Source organism: Lutra lutra, chromosome X (assembly GCF_902655055.1).
Source record: "Lutra lutra chromosome X, mLutLut1.2, whole genome shotgun sequence".
Classification (NCBI taxonomy): domain Eukaryota; kingdom Metazoa; phylum Chordata; class Mammalia; order Carnivora; family Mustelidae; genus Lutra; species Lutra lutra.
The window spans coordinates 29314392-29339935 of record NC_062296.1 but is presented as its reverse complement, the minus strand read 5'-3'; the positions used below and the strand labels follow the sequence as shown (position 1 = coordinate 29339935).

Here is a 25544-nt window from a genome sequence, read left to right as displayed (position 1 = left end):
ACTTGACCAATTTAAAATTCCCTTAATCCTCATGAACTTGCTTTGCATTTACTTTCCTCCTAGCCTAGCCAAAGAGCTATGCGATGTGGAAGGAAGTAAACCTGAGGTTTGGCAGTCTGAAAATGAAAAACAAAAGCAAGTCACAAGAGCCAAGAATAAAATTAGAGGCAGTGCCAACTTAGAAAGTCTGCTCACTGTTCTTGGGGGGAAAAAAGCACAAAGGCCTTTGAAAAGGCAGGGGGAGGGGGACAGAGGGAGTGGTGGTGGAGAAAAGTTCACATGGTCAAAGTAATTAAATAAAACAGTACTTAATTGGGGCGCCTGGGTGGCTCAGTGGGTTAAGCCGCTGCCTTCGGCTCGGGTCATGATCTCAGGGTCCTGGGATCGAGCCCCGCATCGGGCTCTCTGCTTGGCGGGGAGCCTGCTTCCTCCTCTCTCTCTGCCTGCCTCTCTGCCTGCTTGTGATCTCTCTGTCAAATAAATAAATAAATCTTTAAAACAAAACAAAAAACAGTACTTAATTGCCCTGTGGAATTCCCTCTCCGGGCTAAAGTGAGGGAGTTATTTCAGCAACCTGCAAAGAAACATTACATACCTATATATTTTCCAAAATCCCTCCAGTAGTATCAGACAGAAAATAGCTTTCAGGTCATAATTTTACTTTTCAGAGCAAAACCCAATTATCGGGTGCATTTGTAAAAATTCCAGAAATAGGCAAAATAGGTTTGTTTATTCGTCTTTCTCACCCTACCAGCATTGGCCAAGAAGGAAAATTATGAACCTTCTGAGAATTAATGTGTTCTAGAACTCCTTCTGCAAGGAGATCGAGAACCTAAGAAAGGCAAGTTTAAGAAATGTTTGCGAGGCCAACTGATGACTGGCAGGTATTTTTTATGAAGACAAATAGTTAATTCATTGTGAAGGAAAATGTGTAATCATTTATCAGCTGTTGGAACTGTTTAACAATAGCACCATGTGACATTAATTGCTATTCCAAAGAACATGTGGCATGGATGCAGAAAAGGTAAGCTGTCAAACGAAGGTGCGCGCGCTTTGCCTCATCCCAATAGCAAACTACGAACAGGTCACCAACCTGATTCCCTTCTTTCTGGGTACGCAGCTATCTGCTGGTTCCTGGACCCCCCTCTGTGCCTGCAGGTAATCCCGGGACTGACTTCCGGCTGGGAGCATGTGGGTAGACGAGATGTATGGCTCTTTCCAGCCTGACCCTTATGGGCCTCACGCCGGCCAGGCTCTATTTTTTCTCTGCTGACCGACTGGAGAGGACTCCAAGGCCGAAGAGGCAACAAGGCGCAAAGACCCGTTGCTGTTCCGAGGAGAGCCACCTGCCAAGGACACCTACACTGCACCGTGACGGGACCAGGAATCTGTGCATACACACCCCTGTCTTGAGGCTGGTGTTCACCATGTGTGAAGGGCTAAGTGCGCGCTGCCTCTGAGCACAGGACTGAAATCACTTGACCAGTAGCTCTGGGGGGAGGGTAATCTTCTTTTCCCAAAGATTTTATTTATTTATTTGAGAGAGAGAGCGCGCGTGCGCGTGCACAAACAGGGAGGGAGAGGGAGAAGCAGACTCCCTGCTGAGCAGGAAGCCCGATGCGGGGCTCCATGCCAGGACCCCGGGATCATGACCCACGCTGAACGCTGAAGGCTTAACATACTGAGACACCCAGGAGCCCCGGGAAGGGTAATCTTGACGAAGGGGGGGGGGGGGTCTTTCAAAATTATACAGGTCTTCTCCCAACATTTAAGCTACCATGGATGGAAAAATGATTTTCTTCATCATGTTTGACTCAAGAGAGAGGTAGTGAGATCTGCGCTCCCAATTCCTCACTGGGGAGGAAATCCGGTGACACTCTCGTTGTTTGGGAATAGCTCAAAATTTTTAGTTCCGACTGAGTGGGGTCATTTGCAGATAAAGGCAGGAATATCTGGTACAAGGCCCTACCAGAACCCTCATACCACCTTTCCCCAAAACATTATTCCCTTACAATCCGAGGTCAAGAACAAATCTCTTAGGTCATTTCACAGAACGTCTTCTCACTAGACAAGATAGATCTTCTCGAAGATCAGGGAACCTTGACCTCAGAAATGTAACTTCTCTTAGCGTTTCCACATGTCTAATTCCACAGAGACAACCAGCACTGAGTTTCGACCGATGAGGTTAGGCCTGGTCAAATGATTGTATTTCCTTGAATAAAAGTCATTAATAGTAATCCAAACTGTTCGGTGCTCTCAGTTCTGATCATTTGAATGTTGCCCACCTCCCCCCCCACCAAAAAAAAAAAATTAATGCAAGTCAAATCAGACAGTAACAGGATGCCTCAGACCAAATGACATTAAATGCTTTTTTATTGAACAAAAAGAGATAAAACATGGAAGTTGAAATCACTGAGCAAAAGCAGCTCCCCAGGGAAGGCTGCTACACTTTGTGCTAAATAACCTTATGAATTGAGAGTATACAGAACACGGATAATATGCAAGTTATCTCAACAGCAAAGGAGAAGGCGTAGATTACAGTTTCGGAAGGAAAAATTTGGTCAAGTGACAAATTTAGTTGCTCAACATTTCTAGCCCTTGTCCACCTAAATTCAGTAGGATTCTCCATGTGCACTACTGAATTCCCATTTCAACGGAAGCTGCTTTTTGGTAGAAATTTAAAAAGATCATTCATGTTTATTTGACGTGCCATTCCATTTTTAAAATTTTGTGTATGCTCAATGTGAGTGTGTGTATGTATTTATACACACTTTAGAAACCCCGAACTCTTGTTTCTAAGCAGAGGGGTCATGCTGTTTCTTTTTTTATTGTTATTATTATTAATATTGGTGAATTTCAGTTATTATTTCTCCTGTGTGTCTAAGAAACTTCATATGTTTTCAATGCGCCCACGCAGATAGGTGGGTCGACAGATATGTCAAAAATACTTTATGAAAAGAGGGAGGTAGCTCATGCGAGTTGGCAACCTTTTGTCTATTGTTTCCTGTTGGAGCAAGCTGCCTCCCTTCGACATCTCACAGTCAACGATGAAAGGAAAACTTTTTACTTTGAAGCCGAGTTAGCACAGTTGTACACTTACTACAATCCACCTTCGAGTTGGTTCACTGGGCTTTCTAATGTAAGATGACAAATACCTTACACCCAATACACAGCATCGAAAAAGTACTGAAGAAACATTTTATAGACAATATCTTGGGTTGGTTTTTTTTTGTGTGGTTTTTTTTGTGTGTGTTTTTTTGTGTTTTTTTGTGTTTTGTTTTGTTTTTATATGTTAAACATCAGCTTCAATGGGATACATTTCCAGAATGGTTTTGTTACCACTTTATAAACACTCTAAGCCAAACAAACAGCACAAATAACATCAATGTTGTCTTTTTTTTTTTTCCAATATCTGTATCAATTACTGGAGGCTAATCCTAAGATACACTACTAAAGGGGGTGCAAAAGAAGAGAATTCATGACACGCTGCAAAGATAGGACCACAGCATCTTAGTCGCGGGGCGGGGATGATCTTAAGGTGCAGAAAGGGGGGACTCTCTAGAAGGTGACGGTGTGGTTTCTTCGGGCGGGAACACCGTGAGTGTACAAGCTCGGATGCCACCGAGGGACTCTGGGAGATCAAACACCTTATGCCACTCATCTTTGTCGGGGTCGTATTTCTGCACTATCTCCACCATACAGCGATTATTCCAGGAATACCCACCAACCACGTAGATCTTATTTTCAAAGACCGCGACCCCGACATCGCTCTGCCCCCTTAACATGGCGGCAATTGGGGTCCACTGGTCAAGGATAGGTGAGTAGTATTCACAGCTTAGGACGTCATCATAATCACTTGTGCCCCGGAAGTGATTGCCGCCGATGACGTACAGCCTCTCACCCACCGTACACATGCAGTGCAGGCCTCTGACGGTGGTCATCGGCGCCTTCTGGATCCATTTGTCGGTATCCGGGTCAAAGCACATGAGCTCCTTTTGGAAAGTGTCATGAGTGATTCCTCCTAGAGAATGAAGGTAGGCACGAGGGTAAACAGATTATGATAAAGATGCAAAAGTCAATAAAAAGCTCTCTATCCTAGATTCGGCTCAGGTCATGGTCTCAGGGTCCTGGGGTCAAATCCCGCTTCTGGCTCTCTGCTCGGCAGGGAGCCTGCTTCCCTCTCACTCTCTCTGCCTGCCTCTCTAACTACGTGTGATCTCTCTCTGTCGAATAAATAAATAAAATCTTTAAAAAAACTTAAAAAAAAATCCAGAGGGTAACACTTTCAGCTTCTTAAAGAACAACAACAACAACAAAAATCTAGCTTATGTTATTGCAAGGACTTTCTCAAGCAGAGAGCCATGGAATTTAAGAGGCTTTGCTAAAGGAAAAGAGATTTGGGCCACTTTTAGAGCTGGGTCTGCCATAAATCTCAGGTCCAAAGCATCATGCACTTCTTTAAAAAAAAATTTATTCATTTGTCAGAGAGAGAGAACAAGTAAGGGGAGCGGCAAGCAGAGGGAGAAGCTGGCTTCTTGCTGAGCCAAAGAGCCTGATGTGGGACTTGATCCCAGGACTCTGTGATCATGACGCAAGCCGAACTGAGATGCTTAACTGACTGAGCCACCCGGGCACCCCCAGAATCACGTACTGCTCCTGCTTTGGGGTGGGCACACGCTGGCAGCTGAGCGCTGGGCTCAGGCATCTGACTTCCAGTTGTCTATTTCCGCACTTAACCATCTAAGAATCTCTACTCCTGTTATCTCATTAGCATTGAGACTATGAAGTCAAATCAATCAAAATGCTTGGAAAAGTTGACAATATTATCCAAATGTCCTGGCATATGAGACTACTCCGTGTTGTTTGTTTTTGTCGAGTTTCTGTTGGGTGGGTGCTCAGCACGGACGAAGCTAGATGCTGAACACGTACGGAATCTATGATCATTTCTGAGAACAGTTGGTAGATCATTAGCAGTCTGCTGTTGACCCACTGAGTCCGTATCATCTACAGAGCATGTTCTGAGATCACACAGAAATCAGTCTACAAGGCAAGTACTGGACGCTCTGTTCTGCAGATTGGCGAGAGAGCTACACAAATTTTCAGTCATATCAATCAAAGCGCTCCTATCTGGGGGCCAGTCGGCAATCACTGTTTCCTCTCTGCTTTTTACTTTTTTTTTTTTTTTTTTTCAGTTTGAGAGTCAGCTCTGGTCCTATCCTATTCTTGGCCAGGGAGGTCATTTATGAAATGCACGCTAGCTATGGCAAAGTGTCACGAGAACAATTTCGTGTCATCCCTCCCAAGGATTTGGAGCTCTCATTATTACGGCATAGCAGCTCTACACATAAAATAGGTAGAGGGTGTAAATCATCGATTAGCGGAGCATATGATTTCCTGGATGGCTCTTTCAATAGAAGACACCCCATAGTTGCTCATAAATTTAACTCCCCAAACCTGTCAATCACCCATTCAGGGCCTTTAGCTGATCCCTCCTGATTATAGCTTTCATAATGCAGCGGCGTTCAGAGACCCAGACCACCACCATCACCTTAATGCTTTTGCTTTCTAATAATGTAACTGCTGGCCTGGCACCGGCAAGCTCTCAGGAGAAAAATGTGTCAAAAGTAGAACACGTCAGGGCCAGATGAGAAGAAGCGGCCTAACAAAGTAAAATGTCAATAGCGGAGGTGAAGATTACATTCAAATGAGACTCCTTTCTGCATCTGATGGAAGGATTATTTCAACACCAACAGTCTGGGAATGAAAGTTGTTACTGCAACAAATGGTAGCCATTTTAGAATCTGTTATTAGAAAAATATGTGCGCGTGTGGCCAACACATATATAGGTAATCAGCATGGAATCATTCACGTAAGGACACCACAGTCGAGTTCCCTGATAATGCTGAGGAAAAGGGAAACCCCTATTATTGGTTGCATTAAATGAGGGTGCGACCATTATTACAGATTATGTATATTATCAGGAACAAGCTTACACACAGTAGAGTTTATGTGTTAAATGATGATATATTTCCTCAAAGAGTTTGGCTAAATGTAAGCTCAAAATGAATTGTGTCACTATAGGGACTATGAATGGGGGTTGCTGGAGTACAGGGTTTATTAGAGTGCGGAGCGTGGGGACCGAAAGGCAAACTGGAAAAGCTGAAGGCTTTCCAGTTTCTTCCAAGTTATGTATTCATAGCATGACTGGTTTGCTGCTAGTCTTATGAACTCCTAGGATACCAAAGGCATCTGTACGCAAACGCACATGTACAATATAGCTTCTAAAATCACCACAAATCATATTTTGATGATCCTTTTTTCTGGATTTTTTTTTTCTGGATTATCTTTCTAATACTGTAGGCAAGATGGTGCCATAGTTAAAAGTGTATGTATTATATTAATCACATCTGTGTTTTAATGGTTTACCTGAAATATACATGACTCCTCCATACACAGTCCCAGCGTGGCCATAGTGGGGTTCACTCATTTTGGCAACATAGGTCCACTCATTTGTTCTTGGATTGTAACACTCCACTGTAGCTATTGTTTAAAAAAAAAAGAAAAAAAAAAGAACAGACAAAAAAATAATTTATAATTTCAAATTTAGCAACGAGCTATTTTTCCCTTTAGGTAAAAGAATAATATTTAAACAACAAAACCCTATCTATTACAGATATGAGATACTCTTTGGGAGGTCTCTTTTTTCATTTATTGAGATTATATTACTAAGATGAACCATTAATACACTTTACATTAGACTAGAGGCTCATGGGATAATCTAACACATCTCCGTCACTGCAGAAGTTGCCAGAATTTCTTTTCTTCTAGTATCTTGTTACATCTTTGTAATTTGACACTCCTTCCATTTCCTTGTTCTAAGTATGTGGGAAGATGAGGGTGCCTGGGTGGCTCAGTTGGTTAAGTGTCTGCCTGAAGCTCACGTCACGGTCCTGCGGCCGTGAGATCAAGTCCCGTCATCGGACTCCCTGCTCAGCAGGGAGTCTGCCTCTCCATCCCCCAAGCTCGTGCTCTCTCTTGCTCTCATAAAAATAAACAAACCAAATCTTTAAAAAAGATAAATATGTGGGAAGATGAGAAAATCATAAGGAAGAAGAAAAGTCAGTTCTGATCCACCACCTAGGAAACTAAGGTTCATCAACAGGAAGCAAAATCTGAGGTTGAGAATGAATGTATGTATGTATGCACACCGCCTGGCGTATGTTCTGGCTGCCTCTTGCTTTATTTCACATCCGGACTACACAATAGACATTGGCAATAATTCTTCTACATTTCTACATTAAGGCCGATATCACTGTAGCCAGTCATGCTCCTACTAGAAGATGACTGGCAGCATGGTATGACAGGAAGATTTCTAATAGGGGCACTTCCTTTCAGTAATAAATTTATCATCTTTAACAGAAACTATTTTGGAGAAGTGACCTCAACCTATTTAAATATCATTCTGTTATAAACTCAAGAATAGAACGACAGATAGAAAACGTAATCCTTTTTTAAGAGGCAGAAAGAAATAGGGCTGTTCCGAGTACTCTGGTCAAAGACACAAAGTCTCGGGGCACCTGGCAGGCTCAGTCAGAAGAGTGTGTGCATCTTGACCTTGGGGTTGCGAGTTCGAACCCCACGTGGAATGTAGAGATTACTTAAATAAATTAAACTTTAAAGAAGAAACAAACAAAAACGCCATACAAAGTCTAGGTAGATTTGAAAAGTTTATACTGTCGGCAACCTGATTTTTTGTCTCCCCTAACCCTGCTTTTTTCTTAGGAATAGAACCACGACACTGCACACAGAAGCGCCCTGCTAGACTCAACATTCAAGTTCCCTTGAACCTGGAGTTGACCATATGATGTAGTTTTAGGTGATGGAACAGAAGCAGAAATCTACTGAGTGGGGCCATCTGATCAAGCCACTGGAATGCCTAACGGATGAATCATCCCTTGAACAAGATTTCCGATTTAAAAAAAATAATAATAACATGAGAATGAGAGATGCATTTTCTCCTCTATCCAGTAATTTCATTTCCGCACCAAACTGACTACGTGGAGCACTTATTTCTTGCCTAACAGCTCCTACATTATACCACTTCTCATTTCCCTTCACTGATGGCCTTTTGCACTGGCCTGAGCTTTACATTTTCGGGCTCATCTCAAAGGCTTTTCCTGTTCTCATTTTGATCTACTTTGTTGGTTTTGTTCATTGCTTTAGGCCTGGATCCTAACCAACTCTATTTCTTCTTCTTCTTTTTCCCCCCCTCCCAACTCTATTTCTTCTAAATCCTTCCATTAAGTAGCCAGATCCTGCAAAATCTTTCCCCCGAACAAGAGCTATTGTCACAATTCATGGCAAGCTGAAACTAATTGATACCGGTTTTGGCCATTTGTAGTCACTGGGCGTCTTCTCTAATGTTCATTTCCATTTGCCTTTAGCACGACTTTCACTTAATTGACAAGCACAATCCTACTAGACACACATTATTATCTCTCTCTCTCTCTCCCCACTTATAGAGGATCTAGTATATTGATTGGTACTTGGCATCAGCAAAGTAATTAATGGTAGGGTTTTAGCTGATTAAAAAAAAAAGTAGTCTAATCACACATCCTATCAGTGAAAGGGCTTTAAAAGACTTCCAGAGATCATCTTTTCCACGTATCTGATGGCAAAGACAGGTTTTACTATAGTTCTAAGCTTTCCTTAATGGAAAAATTCTGCCTTGAACTTTGAAATTTCTAGAGTGTCACAGTCTCTCCTTATGTCTAATTCAATCTACTCTGATGGAGTTTCCATTAGTTTCCTCCTATTCCTTTTGGAGTGGAGCTAGCACTCGAATAGCTATTCACTCTTTATGATTATTAAAATTTTCCCATGTAGAAAGATAATGCCGCTCTTCTGTCAGTGAATTAATTGCATTTTTTCCCCTAATAGGGGTTATAAGAATCCATCTGTATTTTCTCATACAGGAGTAACCTAAGTGCAAGATGGCTATTAACCACCAATAATATAAAAACTATGTAATAGTTCATCATCCCTCAACTTTTCTTCTTTGAGCTAAATCATTCGTATCCTTCAGCTTTTCCCATCATTAAATATCTACTCTCAACCTCTAGACTGTCTCCATCAAGTACTGTTGTTCTAAGTCAAATCAAGAGTATTTAGTTTTAAAATAGAACACATCTGATTAAAAGTACATACACACACAAGTCCTTATTTTCCATATTCTTAAGGCAATGGGATATAGGCTCGTGTCAAAAACCTTGATAGGGGAAGGGGGCAAGGGATGATGCAAGGGACAAAACAGTGTTTCTGTCATAGTCTATGAGAGGTAGGAATGGCAATGAACTAATTAGGAAAGTCTAGAAGAGGGTTGGGCAAATTACAGCCCATCAGCCAAATCCAGCATGCTATCTGCTTTCTGTGTGGCCCACAAGATAAACATGTGAATGGCTTTTTTTTTTAAGATTTTATTATTTATTTCACAGAGAGAGAGAGATCACAAGCAGGCAGAAAGGCAGGCAGAGAGAGAGAGGGAAGCAGGCTCCCTGCTGAGCAGAGAGCCTATTGTGGGGCTCGATCCCAGGACCCTGAGATCATGACCTGAGCTGAAGGCAGAGGCTTAACCCACTGAGCCACCCAGGCACCCCAAACATGTGAATGGCTTTTTACTTTTTTTAAAGAGTTGGAGGAAAAAAAATCAAAGGAAAAATGTTTTGTGACTTATGAAGATCATGTGGAATTCAAATGCTGGTTTTCCTATAGAAAGCTTTATTGGAACACAGCCTCACCCATTTGTTTATAAACCGTCTGTGGCTGCTTTTACAATATGACAGCAGAGGCAATTCGCTGTGACAAGATCCTATGGCCTAAGACGCTGAAAATATGGACTTTCTGGCCCTTTATAGAATTTCACTGACCCTTATTCTAGAAAGTCACCTTCAGTGATGTGCAATTTCAGTTAGAGACCCTCTCCAATTTGAGAATGACATGCAGGTTGCTTAGTTCACACCAATCATGAAAGATTCGTAGCTGCTCAGGTGATTCTACTGGAGTCCAGAATTGGTCCCAAGGGATGTTGTGGGACTTACTTGTTCTTTTTGAGAGTAGGCAAGGGATGAACCCTGAATCACCACTGGAACCACTGGTGCTTAATGAAGAAAACTGCAAATCCATGAAGGGATATAGGGGCAGTTGATAAATTTCAGTCATTTTACTGCACATTTATTTGAAAAAGAAAAACTAACACGTTTTTCTGTAAGTTACTTCATTATCCAAAAGCTTGACTTATTAATAGTTAACAGAAATGAAAGCTATCTGAGTTGTCATATTTCTCTTCAATATAGAAAACCTCAATGGAAGATCAATTTCTTAAATGACAGAAGTTTGAAAGATGCCAGGAATAACGGACTCCTCTTCCACTGAAGTGACAGCTCCTCTAAGCTTCACGTAGTTTCCAACTGCACCCGGTGTCAAAGGAAAGCAGCATTTCTAAGGAATTCTACTGCAGCAATATACCAGGCTCACACACACATTGATAGGATCTTTTTGATGTACTATGGGCGTTGGTCCATCCATACACACTCCAAGAAGGGTTTTTAAAAGGCCAAATGCATTAAAACGATCTAAAACGTCTTGCAAATGCTGCCACTCTTTTCTTTTCAGAATTACATCTAGGAGATGGTCATTGCATACACGCAGAATAAATAGCATACTGGTACTAAATGAACCTAACTAATTTTTTTAAGAGAAGATTTTACTTTTAAGTAATCTCTACACCCTGAGATCAAGAGTCACGTCTTCTACCGACTGAGCTGGTCAGGGGCCCCGAATTGTTAAATTGTTAAATGACTCTCCCATTGATCCCCATTTGCCTGCTCCCCCTTCACCCCCCCTTCTTTGTTTACACAGGCATATTAATACGGCAAAGGAATCAGTTAAGATGGGAATGCGAAGTTACTATAACAGATGTTCTTTTTTTTAATATTTTTTAAAAAAATATTTTATTTATTGGACAGAGAGAGACACAGCGAGAGAGGGAACACAAGCAGGGGGAGTGGGAGAGGGAGAAGCAGGCTTCCTGCCGAGCAGAGAGCCCGATGCGGGGCTTGATCCCAGGACCCTGGGACCATGACCTGAGCCGAAGGCAGACGTTCAACGACTAAGCCACCCGGGTGCCCCTATAACAGATGTTCTTGTGTGTGTGGAGGGCGTTCCCATAAAAAAAAAAAAATTATGGAGCAGGAGAAACGTTAAAAACCCAGCCTCTGGCTGGAACATTCAGAAATAAAAGCAAGAGTCTTTTTAGGACCTAAATCTGCTCTTCAACGAAAACCATGGGTCCAAGAAAACTGGAAAGGGCAAGAGACACATATACAGAGGGAAACATTATTGATAAAGAGAATTCAGAAGAAGTCAACAGCACAGAATGTGAGGAGACTGTTTTAAAACAGTCTACTTCTTGCTCCCAAGTACGTCTAAAATAGGAGAAAGTCAAAGGAGGTGGGGTGGCCTGATTTCACTGCACTTAAGCCAATCAACTGATTTTCTAAAAACAAACAAACAAACCCTTCCAATATATTTTAACTTAAAATATTCACTACAGACTGGCTTTTGCTGGGTATACTGATTTTAAGGCAAACAGTCATTTTCTACAAAAGCATACTTACTTACTTGTAGATGACAGGAGGTAATTTCAAAGGGAAAGAAATGTCATTGGCCTTTAAATGGAATCAGAGTTGTTTCTTTGTCTCTATTACAACCATCTATGTATTTGTGAAACATGCAGTTTACAAGTTTAGATAAAAATGAGCCTCTATTTACCATCTGGAGGAGTAATCATTTTGGAGACTATGTAAGTCATTATCCTTAGGTTTAAACTCTGGGAGATTGTGATGTTAAAACCTAAATAGAATCAAATAGTTATTATGAATTAGGACTAGCTCATGAGAAACATGCTTCTCTTGTTTCTTTTTACTTTGGAACTGAAACGCAGAAGGCTATTTTTAATAAGAGATAGAGGGTGTGATTTCTGAAGGTCATGAGCAAGGAAGGCAGCCGCCTGCCCAACGGGGTTGTCTACTTCTTGTTCCCAAATGAGTCTAACATGGCAAGAGCTCAGCAAAAGAAAGCCTCTAGCTTCTTTGGTTTTATGTAATGACCGTCCTTGGCCTGAAGATGATAGATTCTCAGAAGAATAAGGCCTCGTTCCACCTATTAATTAGAGGGGATAACATCGCTAAGCAAGCACCGACTGAGAAACTGGAGCTCTTTCTCCTGAGGGAAGGGGGTCTAAAATGGCCACTCACGGTCAGGACTGACGACCTACCATTTGTAAACCTGCAGAGATGATCTCCTACGAGTGGTTTTCCTAAGAAAGAGCCAAATCACTAGTTACAGCTTCTGAATGTTTCCAGACATCCCCTAATTTAAAATAGTATCACAACATGAAAATCATGTGTGTGGGTCGAGTGAGGAGACCTGAAATGACAATTCGACGCTAAGGGTACTGGTGCCTCAGATGCTTTGAACAGCCTGATTATTACAATAGATTGGGCAATCTGTGTGGTTCATGATGATGACCCTGAGTCCAACCATTTCGAAAGCCCGGTCTTGGGAAAAATATTACTGTGACAATAAAGGGAAAAAAATTGCAGGTAGGAAAGATTAGTAACATTAAGATGCCCCTAACAAGAAAGGGCTTGATCAGGTGGAGAGCGTTAGAGCTGAGAGCAGTTCTTTTTGCCTCCAATAAATAGCTTATTCTTAAATCCACTAAGCTACCAAGAAAAAGATTCTGATAATTACTCTCAATTTATCCAGAGCCAAGGCCAATATTTTCCACATCCCCACCATTACAGAGCCCGGAATACTGGTCAACTACAAGGACTCTATTCATCGCAGAATAAAAGAGTGGTGAAAAAAAGAGGCCAAACGATGTTGGTAATGACAGATATGGAAGGCGTGACAGAAAATGCGGTCTTCCTGACTTCTTTTTGGACAGCTATCTTATTCCAATTTCATCTAAAATAACAAAATTAGAGTTCATTTATGTAGCCAAAGTACTGCTCTATGTTAACTGCTCTTGAGACCAATCTTTGATTAGGGAGACAAAAAAGTGGCCATCTAATAAAGCTTACCAGAGCAGTTTACGGTGAATAAAATTGTTTGGTATTTCACTCAGAGAATGATTTTTTTTAAGATTGTATTTTTCATTTATTTATTTGAGAGAGAGAGAGAGCAAGAATGTGTGAGTCGGCGGGGACAGGGGAAGAACAGAGAGAGAGGGACAAGCAGACTCCGTGATGAGCATGAAGCCCGACCTAGGACCCGATCTCGTGACCTGGAGATCATGACCTGAGCTGAAATCAAGAGTCAGACGCTTAACCGACTGAGCCAACCGGACACCCCAAGAGAGAATGATTTTTTTTTTTTTTAAAGATTTATTTATTTATTTGACAGAGAGAGAGAGAGCACAAGCAGGCAGAGAGGCAGGCAGAGAGAGAGGAGGAAGCAGGCTCCCTGCTGAGCAGAGAGCCCGATGCGGGGCTCGATCCCAGGACCCTGAGATCATGACCTGAGCCGAAGGCAGCGGCTTAACCCACTGAGCCACCCAGGCGCCCGAGAGAATGATTTTTAAAACTAATACTCACAGATCACATTACTCACGGTAAATGCATTTGGGATAATATTGAACTTTGTACATTTAATTGACAAAGAAAATTATCTTTCTATGTGGTCTAGGTTCTAGGATAGGGTAAAAGATTATGTAAAAGAAGAAACGATAACAGTCCTCTGTAAGGAAGGATTTTTTTTTTTTTTTAAGATTTTATTTATTTATTTGTCAGAGAGAGCGAGGGAGAGAGAGCAAGCACAGGCAGACAGAATGGCAGGCAGAGGCAGAGGGAGAAGCAGGTTCCCTGACGAGCAAGGAGCCTGATGCGGGACTCGATCCCAGGACACTGGGATCATGACCTGAGCCGAAGGCAGCTGCTTAACCAACTGAGCCACCCAGGCGTCCCTGTAAGGAAGGATTTTAACCTGTACAGTAAAATATTATGTGGGCTTTTAAAAATGGAAAATAAGGAAACATGCCAGACTTCTGTCCAAGATTCTATTAGAATTTAAATGAGAATATACTTTGTAGTTACACTGTCAAGATGAAAACCATACACACTGCCAAATAAAATATTCTGCAACATACTGATGTATTCCTAAGATATCATTTGTACCCTGGCCAAAAATATAAATCCGGATTAGGCATATAGATCGTCTCTGATATTTCCTGAGCAGAACAGTTTAAATGAAACCCTAGCTACATTTTTGTCTTTAATTTTCCAGAACTGCTTATTTTGTGATTTAATGAGAATTGGGGGGTAAAGAAATTAGCCTCTCTGTTTAACATAAATGCACACACTTACGCAGTTCACCAGCTGCATTTCGCCCACCGACTGCGTACAGATATCCTTTGAGGGCACTTAGGTGGAAAAAGGTGCGCTTTTCATTTAAAGATGCGACCTGCATCCATTTATTGTAGCGAGGATCAAATCTGAAGACCGTATCGACTGCCGTTTTTCCTTTTGTGTCATAATTGCTCTGTCCGCCGACGACATAGAGGAAATTTCCAATGACAGCAATGCCATGCTGGTACCGTGGGGCATCCATGGGGGCTAACGATTTCCATTCATGGGCCTTTTCATCATACATGCGCAATTCCTTGCTGACGACCAGCTGCTGCCTCAGAACTCCTCCGAGTGTGACCAAATGAGTGGTGTCAGAGCGAATGGCAGTCCTGTCTGACTGCATCACTGGCTGCATGTATGGCATCATTTGGTAATTGCTGGCTTCCAAAAGGAGATTCACACAGGTATTGTCAGTTCTCATGAAATCCACGGTTTGCACATAATTGATGAGCTCCTGCGGTGTCATCAGTGGAAATCGTATGTTCTTCATTAATTTGGCAGCAAAGTCCATCCGAGGCTCTTCTAGGCGTAGCCAGCGACAGGTAGCCTTAAAGAGCTCAAGTTCAGTGCAGTGCTTAAGGCTATTACTGGAAAGCACAAAGGCAAGACGCTCAAAAGGGAGCTTCAAGAACTCCCCAGTGCTCAGCAATGCAGGAAAATTCTTCAAGACAAAACTGTTGACATATTTATCCACTTCTGTCAGATTGTAGGTGTTGGCAATCCGACCAACTTCGACACAATTGTCTAAAGTGACCTATTAAACCAATAAGAAAAATTAAAATGCTACCAAGTTCATGACACTCCCAGTCTGGATAACATAAATACCTGTTCTAGAAGAAGAGTAAACTAAGCTTTTTACTGTCCATATAGATGCCAATCAAAATTCTTATCTAAATACATTAATAATCTAAAGAGAATTCACAAACCACTTTTACCTAGTCCCATAGAAAGGTAACTAAAAGAAAATTATCTACATCACATCAACAAGAGAAAGGATAAAAACCCTGTAATCCTTTCAACAGATGCAGAAAAAAGCATCTGGCAAAGTATAACATCCATTCGTGATAAAAACCCTCAACAAAGTATCTTTAGCGGGAACAGACCTCAAGCATAATAAAGGACATATATGAAAAACCCACAGCTAACAACACACTCAATGGGGAAAAACGGAGAGCTTCTCCTCTGAGATCAAGAACAAGACAAGGATGTCTATTCTCACCACTTTTATTCAACACGGTACTTGAAGTCCTAGCCACAGCAACCAGACAAGAAAAAGAAATAAAAGACATCCAAACTGGCAAGGAAGATGTAAAACTATCAATATGTGCAGATGATGTGATATTACATATAGAAAACCCTAAAGACTCTACCAAAAAACTACTAGCACTGATAAATGAACTCAGTAAGGTCACAGGATACAAAATCAATAAATGGAAACCCATCACATTTCTATACACTAACAATGAAGTAGCAAAATAAGAAATTAAGAAAACAATCTCATTTACAATTATACCAAAAATTATAAAATACCTAGAAATAAACTTAACCAAGGAGGTAAAAGACCTGTACTCTGAAAACTATAAAACATTGGTGACAAAAAATTGAAGATGACATAAACAAATGGAAAGATATTCCATGTTCATGGACTGAAAGAATAAATATTGTTAAAAAGGCCAGACTACCCAAAGCAATCTACATACACATTTACCGAAAACCCTATCAAAATACCAATAGCATTTTTCACAGAACTAAAACAAACAATCCTAAAATTTGTATGGAACCACAAAAGACCCTGAATAGCCAAAGCAATCTTGAAAAAGAAAAGCAAAGCTGGAGGTATCACAAGTCCAGACTTCAAGTTATATTACAAAGCTGTAGTAATCAACGCAGTATGGTACTGGCACAAAAATAGATACATAGTTCAAGAGAACATAAGTGAAAACCCAGAAATAAACCCATGATTATATAGTCTATTAATCCTTGACAAAGGAACAAGAACACGCAATGGGAAAATGACAGTCTCTTCAACAAATGGTGTTGGGAGAACTGGACAGCTGCATGCAAAAGAATGAAACTAGACCACTTTCATACACCAGACACAAAAGTAAACTCAAAATGGATTAAAGGCCTAAAAGTGAGACCTGAAATAATACAAATTCTAGAAAGAGAGCACAGGCAGTAGTTTCTCTGACATCAAATGTAGCAACATTTTTCTAGAGATATCTCCTGAGGCAAGGGAAAACAAAAGCAAAAATAAACTATTGGGACTATGTCAAAATAAAAACTCCTGCACAGCAAAGGAAACAGTCAACAAAACAAAAAGACAACCTCAGAATGGGAGAAGATGTTTGCAAATAACATATCCAAAAAATCATTAGTATCCAAAATATATAGAAATTTATACAACATGACACCAAGAAGACACAAATAATCTGATTATAATATGGGCAGGGCAGAAGACAGGAACAGACATTTCTCCAGATAAGGCACTCAGATGGCCAAAAGACACATGAAAAGATGCTTAGCATCACCCATCATCAGGGAAGTGCAGATCAAAATCACCATAAGACATCACCTCACACCTGTGAATGGCTAAAATCAAAAGCAGGATAAATAAGTGTTGGCAAGGACATGGGTAAAAAGGAACACTCATGCACTGTGGGTGGGAATGCAAACTAGTGTAGCCACTGTGGAAAACAGTAGGGAGGTTCCTCAGAAAAGTAAAAACAATGTCTTATGATCCAGTAATTGCACTACTGGGTATTTACCCAAGGAATATGAAAACACCAGCTTGAAAGGATACATGCACCCCTATGTTTATTGCACCATTATTTACAATAGCCAAACTATGGAAGGAGCCCAAGTGTCTGCCAATAGATGAACAGATAAAGAAGATGTGGTAGACACACACACACACACACACACACACAGAGGAATATTATTCAGTCATAAAAAAGAATGGAATCTTGTCATTTGCAACAACATGGATGGATCTAAAGTGCATAATGGCAAGCGAAGTAAGTCAGAGAAAGACAAATACCATATGATTTCACTTATATGTGGAATTTAAGAAAGAAAACAAGTGAACAAAGAAAAAAAGAGACAAAACAAAAAACAGATTCTTAACTACAGAGAACAAACAGATGGTTACCAGAAGGGAGGTGGTTGGGAGGATGGGGGAAACAGGTGAAGGGGATTAAGAGTATACTTATCTTGATGAGCACTGAGTAATGTACAGAATTCCTGACTCAGTATATTCTACACCTGAAACTTACATAACACTATATGTCAACTATATTGGAATTAAAATTAAAAAAAGATAAGTGGACAACAAATATTTACTGAATATTGAAGAACTTAAAAAGTATCAAAATCAGAAGTTACCCTAAGAAACAATGTTATAACTTGATTATGGCCAAAATAATTCCTTTTCTCTTCTTGAAAAATGTATGTTCCCTCTCAAAAAAAAAAAAAAAAAAAAAAAAAACCTAAATGAAATTCTGGCTAGATGGAAATTTTGGAAAAACAGAGGGTTATTCTATTGTGGTTCACCTTAATCCACTTCTCAGTCATGATTCTTGAAAGGTACATTGCTAGCAGAATGGCAAATAGAAAACCTCTTATACAGGATCTCTAGATCTCTCTTTCATGTAAACAGTCATGGTTCATTACTGTAATGCATTTTGATTCCTTCAAAAGTTAGTTGTTTCCAATGAAGGGAATTTAATAAGGCAATTATTCCTAGGGTGGAGTTATTTTCACATTATTTATGTGGCAATACAAGGAAAGGAATCACTTCCGTGAGGATTGGAACAGGTGTATCTCCACCAAACTTAACTCATGGCACAGTTAATTTCTGGTGTCTATGATGATGGCTTGCCACGGTTTCCCTTGGCCATTCTCCTACTCCCAGCAAAACCTAGCTCTGCCTGGAGTCAAAATGAGCCTAGAAAAGTCTCCCCTGCACAGAGGACAACGCAGCAAAAATGGAAAATAGGAAAAGAGGACAAGTGATGGAGAGGCCCATCGTCAGCAAGATGGGCCTTTCTTTCTGATGCTTTCATAACTGGTCAAAAGTGAAAACAGGAAAATCATATCAGCAAATATTATGCGAGGCACAACTCACGGAAACAAGGCTACCATACAAATACCTGTGTGTATACAAACACACGAGCAGGTCACAGGCAAAGGACTCAACTCTTTTCTCTTAATTTTCTCAGTGTGTGTGTTCACATATGTCACGAAAACTTCACGGACGCAACTGAATTGTTAACAGGTTGGCCGGTGATTAAGAGAAAACTGGCTACTCCTTGTATTATCCTTTTATTTAAAAGCTGAAATGAGACTAAAATAATTACTCCTCCGCATAAAATATCAGCCCAGGTGAGACATATCATCACTGAACGCTCTAAGGTCATGGCACACACACAAGGCTATTTTCATAGATTGATTACTCGGGAAGAATTTGAACAATTTTAAGCATCTGATCTGCTTTATGGGAACTGCCAAAAAATTTTAATTGCTTTGTATCCTTAACAGCTCTATATTAAAAAGCTAGCTAAAACAGAACTGCAACACAAAAGAAGTAGGAAAAATAAATGAAATTAGGAGACTTTTGAAATACACAGTTTCACTCCACTCAGTGCCTTGCATTTCCAATGCAGTTTAATAAAAAAATACATTTCAATCCAATTTTAGGCGTGGCACGTTGGCGTCTCATAAAAGTTTACATCATATAAATGAGGTTACAGTCCATTCCCAGGTGCCCAAATCACCTCGGGTGGCAGGAATTAGTGACTTTCTGAAGCATGAAAGGTGGAGCCTTTCCCCCAGAGCAAGGATAATTTGCACTTTGGAACCCACTGACTAATATGGATAAGCAAGAGCTGATAAGAACACAAAAATAATTATTCCCAGGTATGCAGATTCTCACCATTAGGGATATGATTGCCAATAAAAACCACAGAAAATGGGAACTTCAGATAGGCAAAATGATACCGTCAGTTGCTGGTCGCCAAATGTATGTCTCAATTTGTAGCATATAAAATGAACAGAGAGAAAAAACTAAAAACCAAACTGTATAATTTAGAAATGTGATTAAGGTGTTTAGTTTCTTCCCCTTTTCCCCCTTCAACTTCATCCAATAAGAAAATAATTAATAAAATAACAGTATTTAAAAAACCTACCTTTGATTTAAGGGCATCTGGAAAATATCCTCTATATATCAGTATCCTCAGAGACATATACACAAAACTATAAAAGACCTTGACAGACCTCCTAGTATATCCAGATAGCTGCCCACTCTTTTCTTAAAAGCCACCAGAGAAAGGTATTTCATAACCTCCCAAATTGTCGTCTTCTTGACGGAAGGACTAGCATTTTCTATACCCCACGTACAACAGCTATCACACTGTGGGTAAATAACGAAGGTTAAACACTCTAATTATCAGCAATATAAAAATTAAGATGTGAAGAGAGATACAACTAAAAATAGAATACATTCTGAATTAGTATAAAATATTACTAGACCCTTAATTTTTAAAAATGAAACCCATATAAAAAAACTATATAATAGCAAATTAGTTGTTTATGTAGTTCGTGTCATCAAAGCTAAAACAATTAATCATAGATTATAGAGATTATAGAAGCAAAGTCTAGAATAACAGTTAACAATATAAGCAGATCAAAATGATGGGATAATGGTAAATGATTTTGGAAAAACATGCGATTATCCAATTATGGCTCATTTTCATCCACTCTCAGTCATGATTCTTGAAAGTGCTTCAGTTAACATATACCCAAATATTTAGCCTAGATAGTATTCAATAATGGATATGTGCAGTAATGTAACATTTAATGAAATTCATGTATATATTAGAATACATTACATTTTGAAATATAAAATATCAAGTTTAAAGCTTATTAAAAAAAAGCTCATAAGTGGAAAGAACTCTAATTTCATCAGAATATATAACCTGGCCAAAATTCCAAAGAAGAGGGATTACAGACATGAATTCAAATACACATTAGTGTTTTAAAGGATAGAGAAGCAAAAAAGGACAAAATTTCTCAACCACTTATGAGAACCAATAAAATTGTTTTTAAAATAATCAAGTGCATATCTAAGTTGCCTCTATATAAAATATTATAAATTATTCTATTGTAATCAAACCACCTTCCTAGGTCACCCTAAAGGCAGTTCCAGGCATCATAATTTTCAAAGTGGTGTTCTCATTAACACACTGTTACTCACTGCTGCTATATGAAATTGTTCAAATCACACTCAATGCACCCAAACATTTTATTACCATCACATGATATTTTAATGACAGGTTTCATCAGCAATCTGCAATGTTATTTTGTTGAAGATCACTGTGTTCTACAAATAAGCTTCCACTTAGGAGAAAAGCAAAAACAAAAACGAGTATCTGCTTCTATACCTTCAAGGAAAATGCAAAGACTAAGAAGTTAGTTGGCAAATTTGGGGGGACTCCTCAGATGGTCAATGCACCAAATTCTCCTTGGTGGCATCTAGTTTATTAAGATGGGAGCCTGACATCAAGAACAACCAATGCAGAGAGAGACAAAGCGTGTCCATAGACTGGGAAGAAATCAAATAAGCTACTTTGGGGAAGGGGGAGCAGATGATGATGGAAGAGGCATCTTGTCCCAGGCCTCCTTCCACAGGTGGGAACATCACAGGACACAGGGAAGGGACCTTCTGGTAAGAAGAACAAAAAGATGATTAAAAATCAGAAACTTCCTGTCTCAGGCTTTGTGTCTCTTCACATTCTAACTGCTATCTGAGGGGAATACTGATGGTGTGTCTCCACCTTGGGGGGTCCAACTGTCTTACCACTTTGCACTTCGAGCGCACATCCCTTCTTGGATACACTATTACATATTATAATGGTCATGGGAGAATGGATTGGTTTGAGCCTAGGTTGGGCCTCTGCCTCCCCTACAGAGTCCCACATGGCAGATGGGCAAGGATGCAGTGATTCCAGTTACAGGGAGGAATAATATTTAGAATATTTAACAAGTAGCACAGTCTGGTGCCAGCTAGTGAGAACAGATGCTCAGCCATAGACAACCAGTATCTGGGTGTGACTGGCTGAACATCTGCCTTGACAATGAACTCAAGAATGGTTTGGTTGGGGGAGGGGAGGAACAGTTTTGATTCATTGTAAAATTATCTATAGCAGTTTTCCTCTGATTTGCATTAAACCTCCCCAAAGGCAAAAAAAAAAAAGATCTGAAAAGACATGTTTGTTAATTTTTATGGGAAAATCCAATTTAGATCAAACAAGAAATATGAAATATAATTACTATATAGGAAATTCTGAGATCAAGAAGAACATTCCCAAAGCTTGCTGTTAATACCATCACTGAATAGCAAAAGAAACTGTCTTTTCCAATAATGTCATCTGATCGCCTTCATTTTTCCCTTGAGAGAACTCCTTTTTTCTCTGCCTTTTGCCTCTCCTACATATGCATCTCCTTTCTTTTCTTTTTACTTTAAAGATTTATTTATTTTATTTGAGAGAGAGAGAGAATGGGTGGGGAGGGGCAGAGGGAAACGGAGAGGGAGAGAGAAAATCTCCAGCAAACTCCCTGCTGAACATGGAACCCGATGTGGGGTTTGATCTGGTGACCTGAGCTGAAACCAAGAGTGGAACTCTTAACTGACTGAGCCACCCAGCCGCCCCTCACCTCTTTTGTTTTCCACTGTCACTAATTCTTTATTACCCTCAGTTGCCTCAATAAATTTTCTCTACATTTCATTGTGACTTCCCACCCCAATCTGTGATAATAAATGTACGAGGGGAAGCGATGTTATACACGCATCAAGGAAAAAACACCACACAACTTTAAAAAGGAATGAGTTTAAAGAAAGTCTAAAGCATAATGGCATCTTCATTCTCTGATTAAATATGCTTTTATATAAAAAGAAAATGGTTTCTTGCTCACCTTCATTCTGGTTTGTTTATTCTGGATAACTGTATATTTAAATTATATTTCAGTTCAATGACAAATGTCCTCCTTAAGCAACCTCATGTTAAAAATTGGGGTATGTGGACTAGCCTGTAATCCTCTGTAACAGTAATTCTGGGGGGCAAATGCTAGATGTTACACGTTCCAAATAGCAGACAAACGATAAACAAAAAATGTAACCACAACCTGTCTGTAAAGCAGGGAATGGCTACACAGTATTTAGCATGCTGTAGTTATACAATGTCATAAAGACAAAAACAAATGCAATTTTTAGGCATGTAACTAAATGAAGGTCATTTTCCATCATCTCCATGAGATAGGAGAGCAAATGTTTTTTGTTGAACAGATAATTTTACCTACTCTGCCTTATATCCTTTGCTGTTATCCCTTTGTATCCATTTCATAGTCCTCTTTTCTACAACTGGCAAGAAAGAAACATAGCAAGAACAAAAGCGCCAGATTCCATAAACTATAATACTAATTAACACCTTAAGAGAAAAGCATTACTGCAAAAGATGGCAAAGTTGGGAGGGGAGGGCTTCCTGTTCTATGGAGCATGATGTTCTGTTCTAGAACACTGGTGCTTCTACCTCACCGAAGCTGAGCGTGGCTTTATTATCGTATTTAAAGTTATCATTCAAGGGGCGCCTGGGTGGCTCTGTGAGTTAAGCATCCAACTCTTGATTTCAGCTCAGGTCATGATCTCAGGGTCTTGGGATCGAGCCCTGAGTGGGGTTCTGCGCTCAGCAGGGAGTCTGCTGGAGATTCTCTCCCTCTCCCTCTGCTCTTCCCCCACCATTTGCACTCTCTCCCTCTCTCACATAAATAAATCTTGAAAGTTGTCATTCAAAACCACCATAAAAATGCTTTGTGAGTTATTCGCCGAGTCACATTTTCACCTACACAAATGATTAAGAGTGGGATAGACCAAAATTATATTGGAAGCTAATTTTTCTTTCTAAAAACTCAAACCCAAGTAGTGTTTGGCTTATGTGAAGTATAATCACACCACATCATTAAAAACATAAACCGACTCACTCAAAACCTTTGGTTTAAGCACAGAATCCTTAAAATATGAGATCATTCGATTTAAAAACTATCCATAATCTTAGCTTGTGGGAAAACTCAAAACAAATCTACCTTTGAAAAATACATTATCTCGAAACTTCCAGTTCTTATAAGTAGAAAAAACACCCAAGGGCGACTCTCCTGCCTGATCCACTTGATTGCTGAGAAGGAAACAGGAAATGAACAGGGTAAGGCTGAACATTTAACTAAGAAATGGAACGCATGCAAGAGGGATGAAGGAAAAGTTGGATTTTATATAATCCTTATGCTAATAATCTACCAACTGTTCTAAAAAATTATCGTAGATTCTGATATGGAATTATTTCCACAGTAAAATCACGCAGACATATCCTCTGCAAGCAGGGTGAAAGGTTAAGTAGAATGGTGCTAAGAAAAGAGGTGTTTCCTCGGAGCTTGTAGAAAGTTCTAAAACCGAGAGAGGGAGGCGTGAACTATACCAAAGGTAAAGCTTTGTCAGAGATAAGCCTCTTCTCCATTAGAAGTGGGTTTTAGGATGTCTGCAGAGGACACTAGAAATGAAGAACATAATCTTTAAGACAATATTTAGTGTTCACAAAAATGAAGAATTTTCCAACCAGGTAAAACACAGTTATAATAAGTGCTTCAAGCAGGTAAAAGAACTGACATTCTGATTATAGAAAATTTGTCACTATTGCAAAATTACTAGGATATCTTCTTTAAATAACTTTAGAGTTTTCTAGAACAAAATTGTTTTCTAATGCTGTTACTTTGACATTTGTATGCTTTTATGACTTTTCTTTTTCTTTTTTTTTTTTTAAAGATTTTATTTATTCATTTGACAGGCAGAGATCACAAGCAGGCAGAGAGGCAGGCAGAGAGAGAGGAGGAAGCAGGTTCTCCGCTGAGCAGAGAGCCCGATGCGGGGCTCGATCCCAGGACCCTGAGATCATGACCTGAGCCGAAGGCAGCGGCTTAACCCGCTGAGCCACCCAGGCGCCCCATGCTTTTATGACTTTTCATAAATCATGATTTAGGGGCGCCTGGGTGGCTCAGTCAGTTAAGTTGCTGCCTTTGGCTCAGGTCATGAACCCAGTGTCCTGGGATCAAGTCCCACGTTGGGCTCCCTCCTCAGCAGAGAGCCTGCTTCTCCCTATCTCTCTGCCTACTTGTGCTCTTTATCTCTCTGTCAAATAAATAAATAAATAACTATAAAAAAATCATGCTTTATTCCATTTGGTCCTTTTCTTTCAGGTAAAGGAACAGATCACAACCAGTATCTAAAGTCATAAGTACTAAACTCTGATATTAGAGAAGAAGTCGACAATACATGTCTATTATTAATGATTAGTTTCAAAGAAATTACCACACTGTACCAAGTTTGGCTTGGGACGACCACATGTTGTTGAGATCAGTGTGAAGGACTCTTAAGAATCTATAAATGTAGGGGCACCTGGGTGGCTCAGTGGGTTAAGCCTCTGCCTTCAGCTCAGGTCATGATCTCAGGGTCCTGGGATTGAGCCCCGCATCAGGGAGCCTGCTTCCCCCTCTCTCTCTGCCTGCCTCTCTGCCTACTTGTGATCTCTCTCTCTCTCTGTCAAAAAAATAAGATCTTAAAAAAAAAAGAATCTATAAATGTAAGCCTTCAGGTTATTACTAAGTTCATTATTGGCCTTGATACATTTAAAAAAATACATGTAATTCAGTTTTTTTTTTTTTTCTTGAGATGAAGCTGTCAGATGATATCAGTGGCACAAAACTAGAAGAGAGATGCTTATAGGTCCTAAAGGGAAGGATCTTGTGTGCTTAAGTTAAAAGGAAATTCAGTGTTCAGATTCAGTAAGGATGATAAACAGTATCACGGGAAATAAGCAAACTTCATGTGGTTACTTATACAGTAGTGAATAGGGCAACACAGAGCAATGTTGTAACACCAGACTGCCTTAAAAGTGTGAAAAATAGTAGTCAATTTAAAAGTTTATAAATAATAGTGAGACAGTAGTCTGAGTCCTTTAAAATGGAAACACAGGAACG

At 39.9% G+C, this 25544-nt stretch overlaps 1 protein-coding gene across 7 annotated transcripts in view; it reads right to left on the bottom strand.

Moving 5' to 3' along the window:
- Positions 1-2831: 2831 nt before the first annotated feature.
- The window catches only part of KLHL13 (kelch like family member 13), a 197852-nt gene continuing 175139 nt past the window's right edge, over positions 2832-25544 (bottom strand). For all 7 annotated transcript variants that reach the window (XM_047716316.1, XM_047716313.1, XM_047716314.1 and 4 more), the window contains 3 exons: positions 14427-15222; positions 6427-6540; positions 2832-4021 (listed from right to left, as the gene is read on the bottom strand). In XM_047716316.1, the coding sequence (XP_047572272.1) occupies positions 3534-4021; positions 6427-6540; positions 14427-15222 (1398 nt within the window). In that variant the 3' untranslated portion in view covers positions 2832-3533. The remainder of the gene's footprint in view (positions 4022-6426; positions 6541-14426; positions 15223-25544) is intronic.